We start from the raw sequence: 16,174 nt of genomic DNA on the forward strand, positions 1-16,174 counted from the left end.
ACAATTGGCTACCCTGCATAATTTCCCCAGAGAGAGACTCTGAACCTCAAGGTGCTTCACCTTTAGCCAACTCACAGCTCTTTCTGTCTCCTTCTCAAAATTTAAATTCACTCTCACACATAATCTCTCAAGCACTTGTCTCAGACTACATCCCTTCAGAAAATATCCATGGCCATTAGAGGTTCTTTTATCAAATCTGGACTTTCATCTTGAGTCACTTTAGGCAAAACCAGAGTAATCACCCCCATTACAGTAATCAGACAGCTTAGGATCTGTATGCATTTCCTTATTCATAGTACAAGCATACCTTGGAAGGGATGTTATTTTGCCCCATTTCTCTATACAGAAGCGCCGTAGCCCATTGCTCCCCCGGAGGGCTGCAAAGCCCTCGTATGGCACACTAGATGTTCCAGTGACAAACTGCAACAACCGTAGCCTTTGTTCATTGTTGAACCTTTCTACTGCTGCCCAGAACCACCTTATCACAATATGTCCATCATGGTAACCTAAAACAGAAAGTGAGCAAATGAGAAATGCATTAGAAACAAAGAAGAACCACAATTGGTAATGATGATGAACTAAAGTAGTATGATTTGCTGCATTCCCTTGTTAGCGTTTTTGTTCCAGCGCTAGCTAATGGTACAATTCACTCAGTGGTTTTCAGGGTTCAAGGCAATACTTTCCACATCAATTGGTCTGCCAAGGAACTCCTGCACAGAGGATTCTGAAACAAGTCCTAGGATGCACACTCATCTCATGCAGAGTTGTCAGGTCTGCTCAGCCTCATTGCTACTGCATGGATTGAGAGTGCATCCTAGAATATGCCCAATACTCCTCCGGGGTGCACATTTCAGGGGAAGATAAGTAATGTTGGGCAACAAGCTTCTGTCATTGTCTTAATGGCAGAAACATGTCTGCCATTATTTTCTCATTGAGAAATCTTTCATACATTTCCAAAGAACACCATGGTTCCCTTTTGAAACACACTTTGAAAAATACTGCACTACACACACACACACACACACACACACACACACACACACACACACACACACACACACACACACCAACTGTCATGAGTAGCACCAGTATAGTCAATCCCCATTGTTCTACATTTGGAGCTTTTAAATATTTGATGGCAAGCTTGTAAGGCACTTAAAATCCATTTTATTTATTTATTCATATCTATGTAGACCGCTTTGGGAACTTGTGTTGAAAAGTGGTGTATAAATATTCGTCTTATTTGTATTCCCAAAATTGTGGCGATAAGTAGAAGCTTGTTTTTAATACTAAGATTTGAAATAAAAAGGATTTAATCCTTAAGAAGAAACAATCTGCAAGGTTATATACTCTGGTTTTGCAGCACCATCAAGTTTCCTCCACATGATCATATTAGATGAACATGCCCTTCTTTAAGTTCAGATGCATCCTCAATTGCATAGTATGAGGACACACATATACTGTTATGTGGGATTACAATGTTTCTTTTGGTTGCTGCAGGTCCACAAAAGGCTGACTATACTGGAGTAATCACTTCAACCCTGTGTCTAGGAGCTTTCCCAGATAGCAGGCTTTACCGTGGGTTTTATGTGAGGCTTTACTGCAAGTTCAAAGTTGCCCCCCTCAAAATGAAGCAAAAAGTGGATTGTGTAAATCCCAGATACAAATTGGGCTACACTCTAATGCACAAGGAAAACCTAAATTGTGTGTGAAGTGCTCCCTGATAGCTCGCAGGAACTTCGGGGTGAATTTGGCCAATATGTGAACAATCATCTCCATTCCGGAAGAGATGCCAACTAAAAGCTGGGTGTGAAAAACTTCCAGGTATAAACATGAGCTTCTTCCACAAACTTCTGTGTAATCACCAGTGGGTGCGAGTCTGAGGACAAAGTGCAAACAAGTCTGGCATGATTATGTGGAAAAAATTCAGTAGTGTTGCTGCATATGTTGGACCAATCTACAGACCAAATACTTTTACACACACTGCTTTTCTAAAAAAGCAAAAAAGAAAGAAATCACTGAGATCTTCCAGCAGGAAGATGAAAGCAAGGGCATTGTGAAATGGAAGATGGTAAGGAAAAGGAACTGCATAGTTTACCACCCCGATATTCTGTGTTGTTGCGCCAGTCATTAAGGTCTATTTCTGCAGTGCCAGCTATAACCAGTTCAAGCTCCCTGGCATCAAAAACGGAGACAAGCCTCGAGTCTACAACCTGAAAGACAAACCACAATTTCAGTACTTTCTGCAGCTTACAGCAGGACACTTGAAATGCCTTGTCAAACAGAAAACCAGTCCAGATAGCCCTGTCTTATGTGGGCTATATGTGTTGGCAGATATCTACCAATTGAATTTTCAACATAGGGAATTTGAATCAATAGGCTTATTATTCAGGGTATGTATTAACTCAGTTTGCTTGCATATATTTTTACCTACAAGAATGTATTTATATTTTTCTTTATCTACTTATCTATTTGACATCTCCCAGTCCATGGTATCAGTACATCAACAAAAGCCTATTCTGATCAACTACTACTAAACCAAATTTCATGAGTAGTATAACATTAAGTGATTAGAAATAAATGGAAGAGAAGGTGAGTGGAATAGACACACTGACCAGCAAGGGATATCTGTGTACACAGATATATCTCCCCATTGTAGTGTTCACCCAGGCACCACTGAGCTGGAGGCTGGATGCTCCTTGTAATGCAGATGGGGATGTGCATCTCCATCTGTGTCTGCTAGTTCTTTTGAGCAACTGGTGGTGCATAACCAGAGCTAGATTGGGGCTAGTGTGTTCAGTTTTTCCTGCTACTCTGTTTTTGCAAAGCTACGTTAACAGTCAACCCTAACCAACACAAGGTTTGATTTCATAATATCTGTGGTTTGAATAATTTCTCCCTCCCACAGCATAACCCTTTAGATTTAATGACTCTAATTCTCTTTATGGTATCAAACATCATCAAACCTTTTACGGGCAAAAACCAGAAACTAGATATGGCTTCTCTGCAATCATTGTAGCCATGATTTAGCTACCATACCATTCATCTTTGCAGCTGCATTGTTGGTCTGCATAAACTGGCACAAAGAATCCATATGGTTCAATGATGCTAAGGTCAACAAGGTCTGGATAACCACCGTGCTAGATTAAATACTGGTATTCAATCTACAGACATTCCCATAAAGGTTCCAAGAAGAACACTACTAATTCCTTATTTCTCTGGACAGTGTGCACAGTTTATTTATTGCCAGCAGATTACCCTTGTGTCTGCAACTCTGACCATTTCAGCCAGCCAAATTCTAATACTTACTTCATAGAAGCCGCGGACTAGTGCTTCTGTTTGCTGGACAACACCTCTTTCCACTCGCCACTTCACCATTCTTTCAATATATTCCTTCTTATTCTTTTCAGTCACCTGTGTATTTGCACCCCCAGATTTCAACTCCCTTTCTGTCACCTATCATACAAATGCATAAACAAAAATATATATTGAGCAGCTGTGCAAAGGTAACCATAGTTGCAAGTGAATTTAAAAATTTTAAAATTCAAATAGCAACCGAAGAAACAAAAGTTTATATAGTGATATTATTTGTTGCTGTCTTTATTATGTATATCATACTGTTTTATATAATCCTCTTAGTGTTTGATGTAAAATTGTTTTCAAAATATGTTGATTTTGGAAGTGTGAATTTGTCAATTGCCAGTGTGCTGTAATGGACAAGAGAGAGTCAAATTTCGACTGAGCAGACCTGAGACAAATCCCTGAACAAAGAGAAATTCAATGAGTGGTCTAGGACCAGTTAGTCTAGCCTACTTCATAGAGTTTTGTGGGGATGAAATGGGATAATACACATGTACACCACCCTGGATTCTTTGGACTAAGGGTAGGATATAAATGGCCAGTTGAATAATGAGAAATATATTTTAGAAGCATCTAGTCTGATATCCACATACACAGGTAGAGAACCATGTACAATGAACGTTTTTATGCCACAAATGGGAAAAATCGTATAGTCTTTATCTTTCAAACTAGGAAGTGACATCAAGGTATTTATTTAAACCAATCCCTCAACCTCTTCCTCTGTACATACATTACTCTTTCTGAATATGTTTTAAAATGTTTGCTTGAAGTAAGCTTCCAGATGCTTGACAGTCAATGTGCTGTAGTACAGAGGTGTAGGGAGCTTCCCAGAGGCTATGGGACAAGCTACCACTGGCAACCCCTTCCTAGTGCACGTACATGCCAGCCACTTCCCATGTGTCAACAGCAGATGCAGGAAGCATGTCAAGAGTGCATGTCTCCTCCCTCAGGATACTGTCCCTTTAATGGCATGAGGGGTGGTTATTTTGAACCGCCCCTCTACAAATCCTCCAACTTTAAAATAGTATTTGGAATGTGTGTAAAGGAGCAGTTTGAATTATACACACCACCACGTGATTAAGGAACGGTGCATTGGTGTGGGAGACATGTTTTTACTACATGGGGTAAACTGGTCAGGTGAAGTATCATCTGAACCAGCACACTCTCACTTCCTTGTTCCTTTTATATCCCACCACCACCTGAAGCTCATTAGTTCAGATGATAATGTTCCACTGGTTTGAATGTACCTATTTCAGTAATGCTTTTCCAGCTCTTTCATAGTTTATTATGTATACATGCTTGCTCACCTGCCCAAACACTTCTTCATTAACTGTGAAAGTGAGGTCCAGGATATCAGTGATGTTGTTGTCCTTCATCCATTGTAAACTTTGATGGAACTCCTCATCGAGGTACTCCAAGTCACTTAGATCACATGGCCTGATTATGCAACAGAACCCAGATAACGTTACAACTCTGTCGCTGCTAGAATGATGCTGTAGCGCATATAACACAAAGTGAACACAATTCAAAGTGCAGCATGTTCCCCCCATTGGTTGGAGATCTATCAATGATTACTACTATGATAGCCAAATATCATATCTTCGTTCAGAGGCAATATATCTGGTTACGGTTGGAGAATAGAACTATCAGTGATAGCTAAACTATGACAGCTAAATTGAATATCTTTGTTCAGAGGCAATATATCTCCGAATACCAGGGGCTGAGGAAAAACAATAGGAGAGTTGCTCTCATGCCTTGTTGAAGGTTTCCCAAAGGCAAAACCACCAAAACTGCTTGACCACTGCTAGAAACATGCTGCTAGACTAGATAGACCCATGGTATGATGCAGCAGGACTCTTTCTTTGTCATTTGCAGACAATAGGGAAGCCATGCTTGCATTTATAGTTCCACTATGCTGAGTCGTAACTAGTGTTGTATTCTTATGTTGTATTCTTCTATTTGGTCTTTTTACTTACATCAAACCCTATTTCCCTATAAAGGAGAAAATTAAAAATTCCTCTAGCACAACTTGTACAATAAAGATGTGGGTTAAGCACCTTGACCTATCAAAGGTACATTTTCAAAAGTTAATGTTAGGGAAGCAAATTTAGATTCATTCTGATAAACAGAAAGCACCACAATTATGTTTGGTTCCTACCCATCAAATTAAATTTAATTAATTTCATTAAAAGTTGGAGTTAAAATTTTCTTATCACCTAAAAGTCCCAGTCATAAAACCAGAAACCATCAAGTTCAGGTATTTAAAAAATTATAGCAGTATTGAAAAGAAACCCATTACTAACATCCCCCTAGTAGTTACTTTATACTCACAAGGAACTAAATTACAAGAAATATCTTAACCGTGTTTAATTGATCATGTGTCAGCTCTGACTGCTTTCAGCTGGAGCTGAAACTCTGATTGGCAGACACCCATCAGAGGGATTCCCACAATGCACTGTGCACTCGCACTCGTGTGGTGCATTGTGGGATTTCCAGGGGCTGGGGAAAAATGTCCCGACCTTCACGCTGCTTGTGGCAGCCGCAGACCATCTGGGCATGCGATTTGCGGACCTAGGAACTCCCAGCAGATCATCTGCAGATCATCTGCGGGGAAGGCGAGCTTCTGCTGCCTTCCCCACTGTCTGCCCCTCAAGCCCTCTCACTCAATCGTGATAAAGGGCTCATAATGTTTCACCAATATGTCTTTGTACTGAAAAACAATCAATCTACTTTCTGTGGGGGAAACAGTTTACTATAGGTGGCTCTGATACTGGTGACTGACCTTCCTTCCATCTGAATAATTTTCAATTACATTTGTGCAACAGCACATGTTGGAAAAACAGGTCTTCTACAAATGATTGCATAGTAGGCCAGAGTAGCCAGAAGCACTCACAGCCATAAAACAGGCAGTTTTACCCCAACAACCTGGAGCAAAAGAGCCATTTCTGTTGTGAGTGCTGTTGGCCTCACAGTCTATAGCCTTACTTGTCAGTCTTTCCCTCTGTCACATAATCCTCCTATATAGCTGCTGTGAGAAATAGGGCTTGGCAGAATGGTGGAGGGCGCACTGAAATATTAAGCCCCTCCCAGTTTACGTGGATTGTGTGCTTTATGCAATCTTAGTTTACACAGGTTTATTAGGAAATAAGCCCACTGTTCAATGGGCCTTATTCTCCGTTAAGTGTGCACAGGATTGCAGCCTTAGTAAAACATCCTTTAAAAATTATTTACAAACAATCCCCCTAGCCTCAAAAGGAGAAAATACAACCCTGGATCAATCTTGCAGTAAGCTCTCATTGTCATGCACAAATACTCACAGCCTTAGCAGTGCTTTGTAGAATGGCCTTGTAAAGAAAGCGTCAAGAAGATACTGATGAATTAAAGCAAGGCCAAGGATACGACCGCTGAACCGGAACCTGGCACAGAAATAATATATAATAAATGATATATAACTCAGCAGACAAAAATGAAGCAAATTTTCCTACGGTAATGTGTTCAGGAATTTTCTTCTGAGAACTGCTGTACTGTTCAATCCTCTAGTAGTAAGCAGTCAAGGCATTTCCCTGACAGTTCTCCTGACATATATACATTGTTTTGATGAATTCACCCTATGATAAATTTCGTGTTATCTCTCATTTTCTAAAGCTAGATCCTTCAACTTCACTATGGACCCAACTATGTAAAAAAGGCACTTTAAGAAACTCCAAAATAAGCTAATCCCTCTCTTGTAAATTCAAAACTACTCTGAGCCACTTTTAAGATGTCTGGAGGCATTTGCTTCTGTATCAACAGCTTCATCACCTGTAGGCAAATATTCTAGAAAAAATATGATGCCACTCTTTACTACAAGCCAAGCAAATGCTGAGAATTTACCAAGTATCAAACATTTTCTGACAAGTTGAACTGAGCCCAGAAAAACATCATGCTTATAGAAGAGATGCAGCTATTTTAGGTTGTTTGGGGAGTGTTTTTGGTGCCTGAAAATGACTAAATTCTTGCCTTGTGTTTGATATGCGTAAGTAGTATCTCTGCCCCATTGTTTATCTTCCTTTTAAATGCCCCTCCTTTCCATCAACAGTGATCTCTAAAGCAGCTTACATACAAAACCAATACAAAATAAAAAAGTGACTAAAATCACTATCATCAGCATTAATAAAATGTCACCCATAGTTTCATAATTAAACTCTACTAAAAGGTTTTGACTGAAATCTAAAATATGGTAGGATTGGTACCAGGCAAATAAATTTGGGGAGGATATTCTAGAATTGTCCACAAGAGAGTGATTGAGACTGGTCGCTAGAAAAGAAGACACCCAGTCTCTGACAGCTACCCATCTAACATGCAGGTGGAGGTGCCCAAAAGCAGGGCCTCAACTAATCATCTCAACACATGGGCAGGTTCATATGGGAATAATGGCCCTTCAACTATCCTGATTCGAGGCTGTTTAAAGCTTTATAGGTCAAAACCAGCACTTTGAATAATTGCCCCTGAAAATAAGCTGGGAACAAGTGATGGTTTTTCAACATTGGCAAAATATGTCCAATATGGCGTGTCCTAGTTAATTATCTGCCCATGATGTTGAACTAGCTAGTGTTTGACTACTTTTCACAGGCAGCTTCCCATATAATGCATTGCAGTAACCTAATCTGAATGTTTCCAAGGCATAGATAACTGGCATACCCACCAAAGTTGGTAAAAGGTGCTCTAAACGGGGGCGTACCAAGGTTGGAGTGAGCCCAGAGGCAAGATTTTAAAATGGGCCCCTCACAGCCTTCCTCTCCTTCTCCCGGCCCAATGTCTCTGCATGATCCAGCCAATGTTAAGCACTTTTACATATCAATTTCAACAGAAGTTAAAGTAAGCCTTTAACAATTAGCTGAAATAAATGGATTCTGTATGTGCTTAATTTTGACAAGCTCATGCTTTTTGTTTCAGCAATGTGTGAGAAACATATTTTCCTAAATAATTTCCTACTTTTAAGACATTATTTCTGAACACTAAAAAAAAATGGTATTTAATATACCTGCCATAAAATAAAAATAATGGAGAGGATTGTCTCACTGTGTTTTCACAGACTGAGGTAAAAACACATCCTGCATCTACAGTGCAAACATAAAACCTACATTAGTTACATCCCATATTTGGTTTTATAATGGCTCTACCACTTTTTAATCAGACATTAACATTCCCATAATAGCCCAATACAAGTTTGATTATCAGAATAGTCCCCCTCCCCTCCACCAATTAACTGGGGTCTCATACTAACCAAGGAGTCAGGGTCCATGTCTCTATTCACAAACACATATACACCAGCCGCCCCCATGGTGTTGGCGGCTTGATCCCCGCAATTGCCTCCTGGAGGACCCTAAGTGTTTCTTACAGACGGCAAGTCCTCGTCTCTCTAGCTGAGCCAGACGCACGCTGAGAAGAAGCACCAAACTCAAAACATGACCAAGAATGAAACGCTCCCCCACCGTCCCCAAGTGCATTAACAAGCAGGGAGCAGAAGCCAGCAAGGAAGAGTTGTTGTTTACAAGAGTTGGCGGTGGGGGGGGGAGGAGGGTTGATTTAGGCTCTCTGCCATCAAGCGGGATCCTGCTCTGCTTGGGAGGACGACAAGGGCAGAATTAAAGGGGAAGGTCCTTCTCTTTGCTCATGCTCTGCCAGTGCCAACCCTGAAGGGATGGGAAGCGATTCAAAAGGGAAAGCTCTGCTTACCTTTTCCGCCCCGCAACTCGAAGTAACTCTCTGCCGTGCAGGCACCCAGCAAAGCTGGCGGGAGAGTGAGCAATGCAACCGAGATCCCTTCCTTGGGTAGTGGCGCGCCTTTCACTTTTTGGGCTAGAAATCGATTCCCTCCCAGAGAGAGAGAGGAGCCAGAGGAAGCTGCCTCCTTTTTCAGATGCATGTGGGCCTTTCTGCTGACTCTGCAGCTCCCTAGGCTGCTCTTCCTCTTGGCAAAGGAGTGTGCGCAGGGAGTTTTATTTTTTCCTCGTGTGCTCTCAAGAGATGGGAGGAAGGAGAGAGAAGAGGACCCCACAATAAACTGCCACAAAAGCCGAGGGGAGGAACAGAGGCAGCAACAGCAGGCGGGAGACTCTAATTGTAGAAAGGGGGGGGGGAGACCCCAAAGGGAAACTTGGCTTGGCAGCGGCTGCCACTTCAGCTCCTGTCTCCCTTGCCAGAAAGAAGGAGCGAGACGCACACGCCCCAGACCCGTCTGTAACCACCGGCAAGGCGGGAGCAGTGGCCTCAAACTGGGTGGGGTGGGCGCGGCAAACACGCGCAAGAGAGGGCGTGCAGGCGCAACAAAGGAAAGGGTCCCCACTATGCTCATCATACTTACTGACTGACGGCCATTGTGCAGGCCACCCGGGCAGTGGGTTGCAATCGAGTGGGCGCTGGTGAGTCAGGATTGATCATGTGACTTTCCTCTGGGGGGCCCTTTGAGGCAGTGGGCCAGGAGACAACTGTCTCCCCTTGCCTAATGGATGGTACGCCCCTGCTAAGCTATGTTTGCTGCTTGCGCAGCCATAAGCAAGAATGGAGTTAAAAGCACCCACAGCTACAAACCTGATGCTTGAGGGGAGTGAAACCTCACCCAGAACCATCTACATTGCCAATTACATAACTTACTAACAACACCTCAGTCTTCACATATGACTTGTTCACACATACCAAATACAGAGTGGAAAAATTGGGTCATGCCTTCCTATGCCCAGGCACACTTGTAGGCATGTGCTGAACATAAATGCAATCTATGTACAATCTGTTGGATCTTTCCCCTTAATTATCAGAAGTAAAGTTTGTGCAGATCAACACACACACAGACACCATTTATGGAAGTTGAGTTCAAGGGCAAGCTAAGCACACTTGAGGGCAGAGTGGGGAGTACAATCCTGATCCTATATTGCATATTGGCTCCATACTCATAAAGGCACAACTTAAATTACATCACTTGATTACTCAGTGCTTGATGATTGACAACGGAATGTGTGAACATACTTAATTGAAAAGCAGTGCATTTAAACTGATGTGAAGTGAAATGAAAATTGTATATGTGGGTATTAGCTCTATGACAGCTCATTTACACATGCAAGTTGTCATTCAATCCTGCAGCTAATCATGCAATCAAAATGCTTGTGTAGACAAGCCAAAAGATCTGAAGTGGCAAATAACTGAATTTTTATGCATTCTGAGAAATTATATTTTAAATGCAAAAAAGTTTACATTTTAATGTAAACCGCCCTGAGCCATTTTTGGAAAGGTGGTATCCAATAAACATTTTTGGAAAGGTGGTATCCAATAAACAATAAAAAATCCAATAAACAAACAAATAAAATATACAAATATACATTTTGTATATGAATATACAAAAAAGATATTTAAAATTCTATCAAAATTACCACCATAGAATAAACACATCATAGAAAACAGTCTATGTGGAATTTCTCTATGTATTTCCTGTACTGAATACAGGAATACATTTCTTAACAAATTTGTCTTTTTCTTTTTTTATTGCATTTTTACAATGTGACCTAATGAATTTAATTAAAGCATTACTCCTCTCCTACTGGACAACTTTATATTCCTGGGGATAACTCTGTAATTGCATAGGCACTAAATACAAGTTCTCTCAATTTCTGAGCAGGGACTTATTGTGCTCCAACAACCATTAACACATGAGTAGGCTATATGACCCACACCGGTCATATATGACCCATACGGTTGTTTCCATACCAATGACAAAAGGCAATTGTTCAGTGTGTCTGAAAAGTACTATACTTCATATGCATTTGGCAATGCAATGTGTTGCAGGGAGGGAGGAGGAATGGTAGGAAGGTGAGCAATGAAAGCCAGATGCTGAACACAAGGATAATGTCAGGCTGGGTAAAATATTCTTCTCAGCTCTTCATTTAGGCATATTAGCAATATGCCCATGAAATGTGAGAAATATTTTTCCTATTCTACAAGGTTGTGCGGAAAAGCTGATAAAGGACAGAAATAGATAGTAAATCTGCAACAACCTCTCTCTCTCTCTCTCTCTCTCTCTCACACACACACACACACACACACACACACACACACACACACACACACACACAGAGAAATAGTTGTGCTATCATTTATTTCTAGGGGGCTTACACAGAAGAACTTCCTAGTAAATTGGGCTCATTATTATCTTGAGAACTGTCAAGTAGATAACCTTCTAATCCTCTCTATTTGATGGCTCCAGAGTAATTTCCTCCTTCTTTATTTATAATCCTTCTGAGGAAAAGGTTCTTGCATATTAAAATATCTCGCCTATTAATTTTTTATAGTATTTTCTACACTCAAAATAATAACTATAAAAGCAGCGGCTTGTAGCAAATGGGTTTCTGCTTAAGATAAATTAATAGTTTCTTTTAATTAGATCTTGCTCTTTTCGTAGGCACATGTGCAAGTAGTTGAGAGAAAAAAGATAAAATAATTGAAAGGATGTGCAATGTATTATGGATCCTTCTGTAGCTGGATGATAATGAGATCAAATTACATGCTTTTAAGGATTCTGTCTGTATTTGTGGGGTGTTTTCTATAATGAGACAATGAAAATGAGATTTTATTCTCTCATTTCACAGAGCTTAGAATTTCCATCTAAATAGAAGATTACATTGAGAATCTATGAAAATGTCTATCAGAAAATTAGCATATGTTTTACTGACGAAGACACTGGAGCCCAATATATAGGTTGTCTACTGAAGACAACCACAGGACTCAGTGGTCGCCAGAAGTCGACACCGACTCGACAGCACACTTTACCTTTACTGATCCATGGGAGCTGCTATGACATGGCTACTCTCACAGCCATAACCAGTAACATATGAAGGGTGCTGATGTGGTTACTTTCCATACCAGCATAGCTGTTCCCTAAAATGGGAAGATATTGGCATGAAAAGTAAGGACAGTGGCAGGTTGTTTCACACAAAAGAGGCAGTGGTCTGGGACAGCAGCAGCCTTACAGTATATATATGAGAAGAAGGAATCTATATTATTAATTCTCCTGGGTGTGCCTTGGAATGTGCGTCCCAGCGCCCAGCTGATTGGCTGGGCGGCAGGGGGCGCCTGATTGGCTGAGGCGCACCCAAGAGGATTGGTTGCCGTGGCGGCGGCAGCCGGCTGCGGAGGCCAGAGGCGGTGGCAGGCCCAGCCCGGCCGTGGAGGCAAGGCGCAGGAGGAGGGAAAGAAAGTGGGGCAGGGGGCAGAAGTGGTGGTGGGGGGGAGGAGAGGTGGCTGTGCCTGGCACGGGCCGGCCATGGTTAGGAAGCAGAGACTGGGGCAGAAGGTGCGTGGGAGAAAGAGGTAACCGCCGGCCCCAAACAGCGCACAGATGCTCTGTGCGGGGTTGGCTAGTTCTAAAGATAAATCACACTACCATCATGGCATTTTTGTACCAGGAAGCACTTTACCTGTCGATCCTGCCCCCCCCCCCCCCCGGTAATGCAACTGTTAAAGACTCAGGAGTCCTGCAAAACAAAGTAGCAGCTCTATTATTCATCAACTCAAAAACAGGGCTTTTGTCCTTATATGAGTTGTTTTTCGGTATGCTTCTTAAAAAAAAAGTAATGTTTGAAAGGGCATGTTTTAAAATAAAATTTTCTTTAAGTGTACTGCTCTCTCTAAAAAAAAAGTCAAAGTAAAATTATTGAAAAACCTATGGGGGATGTTTCTGTCAAAGAGTTTAAATGTGATATAATTTGGTGAGATGTGGCTTTCAGGAAAAATAAAACTTATACACAAGAACAAACAGTATTAAATTAAATCCTACCTGAAGGGCAAATACCTCAGTTAAATCTGACTCTTGTTTATCTTTCTCAGTGTAAGTGGAATGTTAGGCGGGGGGGGGGGAATTCTAGAGACAGGAACATGGGGGAAAGTGGTATGGTAAGAGCTGCTCTAAGTGCTACCAAATTCTTACACAGATTCAACTGCATGTTGGAAAAATATAAACCTGTGTGAGGATCCTCACAAGTGATAAACATAGATAGGGATTTTTCCTTATATGGAATATACAGTACGTATTGGAAAGCTGACCCTTTTAATGGATTCTAGGCAGTGTGAAAAGCCCACATGTCGAATAACCACATATTATTTTGTGGTGTATTTGACCACCGCCTAGAGATTTCTATATTAGGCAGTATAGAAATTCAATAAATAAATAATAAATATTATAATCTACATACACATGCTTCACTTTAATTCCTATACACAAATACCTTCCATGCAGGTTTTTCAGTAACATGTGAAGTAGCCCTTCATGTGAGGGCCATTGGCTTAGATGACTTTAGAAAGTTAGACAGATTCATGGAGAATAGGTTCGTCAATGTCTTTTAACTGTAATAAAAAAGAACCTCCCAGACCAGAGGCAGTATACCTCTGAAAGCCAGATGCTAGGGACAAACAAAGAAGGTACTGCTTATGAGCTTGCTGGAGGCATCTGGCTGGCCACTGTTGGAAACATGGTGGACTAAATGGAACCCTTGGTCTGATGCAGAGTTCTTTTTGTGTACTTATGAGGCACAGTTCTGGATTCTCTTTTGTTCTTGGTAAGAAAATGATTGCTGTAATCAAATGATTGATTAACAGTTGCAACTTCAAACATATTGGCTATGATTCTTAAGACTACAACTAAATAAGTCCCTATTATTACTATGATAGACAAAGTGTGTGCATTTTTCTCAAGGTAAACCTACAGAAGCTGAGGTGCTATTTGGTTGCTGGCATGCTACATACTGTACTTCTCTCTAGAGACTTTCACAGTTCAGAATGTGTGTGTGCCCACATACAGCCCTGAAGGTAATTGGCAATCTCCCCCCACCCCCCGGCTCTGCTCCAATACTTTTAATAGCCAGCCTGATATGGAGTAATTTAGCAGGTGAAGTTTCTCCCATTATCAAGCCAGCAAAAGCTTTACCTGCTATGTTTCTGAAAAGCAGGCATAGGAGCAGGGCTGCTAAAAAGCTAAATGAGCAAAGAAGGGAATGAATAGTTAAACACAAACGCTACTCTGGCATGATTGCATGTTGACACCTTTAATCCAGTAAAAAATGCTCTCTGTGCACACCTGCTTCCTTTATTCCATAATGCCATGCTTTCAACATCTTGCAAGAATTACAATAAACTACAACTGCCAACTATGCTCAGGTCATTTGGATGTTTCCATTTGCAAAGATGAACAAACAACTCAGTCTTGTACATGTTTATTCAGAAGTACGTTCAACTGTAATTTAGTGGGGCATACTCTCAAGCAAGTCATTCACACAATCGAAAACTGTAAAAAAGAGGTTTGGGAGCTGTGTGTGCTCCAAATTTTTGGTTGTGTTGGAGCAAACATCTAGGTAGGAGGATGGAGAAGTGATTGTGTGGAATCAAGGTAGGAGGAAAAGATGGGTGGGATAGGTTAAATGCTGGGTATGAAAGCTGGGTAGGACAGCGCTGTCTTACCCAGCCTTTCTTCCTACCTTGATTCTACACAATCACTTCTCCCTCTTCATACCTAGCTAGTTGTTTGTTCCCACACATCTGAAAATTGGGAGCACACACAGCACCCAAACCTGGGTAGGACACTTATCCTACCTAGTTTTCGGTTGTGTGAATGATCTCAGTGTCTCTAGGATTACAGCTTTGCAAACAAAAATCTTTTCTCCTAATGTTATTTCCTTTAGCTAGAATAGTACTGAGGAATTACTGTATATTTAATATGCACACATAATACATTCCCTAGGTAAATTTTCAGTTACGGATATCTTGGAACTAATACAGCCAGAACACAAGAAATGAGTACTATGTGCTCATCTGAATGTGTGCTCATTAGACCATGAGCAAAACTTGATTTTAAAAAGGTCTCTCCATTCCCCTCTACAATGAAGTAAACCAGCAGACTCAAATTCAAAGAGGGATTATAGCCTAAGGTAACAAAATCCTGGATGAAGCTGTTTTAAACTACCCTGGAATGATAACAAATGTGTTAGTCATTTCCTCTGTTAATTTTATATAATGTTGCATTTAGTCTCCCTGGCTGTTTTACCTCTGTAATTCTTTTTTATTTTTTAATTTTTTAAGGACATTGGGAAAAGAGAAAGAAAGTTCATTCCTTGACTTCATCCCTCTTATTCTGCAACTCTACAGTGATATAGTCCAGAGGTTTCCAACCTTTGGTACAACCATTGCTACTTGTAGCTGGGGAAGATGAGAGTTGTAGTTCAGCAATATCTAGAGTATCAAAGGTTGGGGACTCCAATATAGTCAAACAAGGGAGATGATGAACCTATTTGAGTAGAGAAATCTGGCCTGTGGTCCCTTTCCTCACAAAGACAGCTTCAGCCACCTCCTCATTGGCCTCAACGGAGTCCCTTTCAGACACTCCAGAGCCCTTCTTCCCTTTTCAACGCCACCCTCAACAGTGGAGGTAGGGGTGCAATGGGAATTTCTCATTTGAAGACGAAGCATAGGAAAGCTTTCCTCCTTGCTCCCGTCTGTTGCATTATGAGTGTACAGTATGGTAGCAGGTACTGGGTGTGGCAGAGAGGGAGGCTGCATACTCCATAGTTGCACAAGAATAGTGGGTCAAGGAGAGAGAGGAGGAGGGGGGAAAGGAGAAAGAGAGGGGAAGCTGCTGGTTTTTAAAGATTAACTTTTTAAATTTAAAATATTTCTATCCCACGTTTTGACAGACCCCACCTCCCAGAATCAGGAAGCAGACTGGCCTTGGGAGGAAGCTGTCAGCTTGGATCCTGCCACCTGTTATCCCAGAGGGAATGGCTTCTCATGTGTCCAG

The 16,174-nt window shown here is 41.3% G+C and overlaps 1 protein-coding gene across 7 annotated transcripts in view; it reads right to left on the reverse strand.

Moving 5' to 3' along the window:
* HECW1 (HECT, C2 and WW domain containing E3 ubiquitin protein ligase 1) overlaps nucleotides 1–16,174 on the reverse strand; it is a 332,618-nt gene that overhangs the window by 8,382 nt on the left and 308,062 nt on the right. For 6 of the 7 annotated variants that reach the window (XM_053261886.1, XM_053261892.1, XM_053261888.1 and 3 more), the window contains 5 exons: nucleotides 6,678–6,776; nucleotides 4,668–4,797; nucleotides 3,310–3,456; nucleotides 2,099–2,213; nucleotides 308–506 (listed from right to left, as the gene is read on the reverse strand). In XM_053261886.1, the coding sequence (XP_053117861.1) occupies nucleotides 308–506; nucleotides 2,099–2,213; nucleotides 3,310–3,456; nucleotides 4,668–4,797; nucleotides 6,678–6,776 (690 nt within the window). The remainder of the gene's footprint in view (nucleotides 1–307; nucleotides 507–2,098; nucleotides 2,214–3,309; nucleotides 3,457–4,667; nucleotides 4,798–6,677; nucleotides 6,777–16,174) is intronic. The other variant, XM_053261891.1, reaches the window with a different exon arrangement.

The sequence above is a fragment of the Hemicordylus capensis genome, chromosome 6, assembly GCF_027244095.1.
Source record: "Hemicordylus capensis ecotype Gifberg chromosome 6, rHemCap1.1.pri, whole genome shotgun sequence".
Classification (NCBI taxonomy): Eukaryota; Metazoa; Chordata; class Lepidosauria; order Squamata; family Cordylidae; genus Hemicordylus; species Hemicordylus capensis.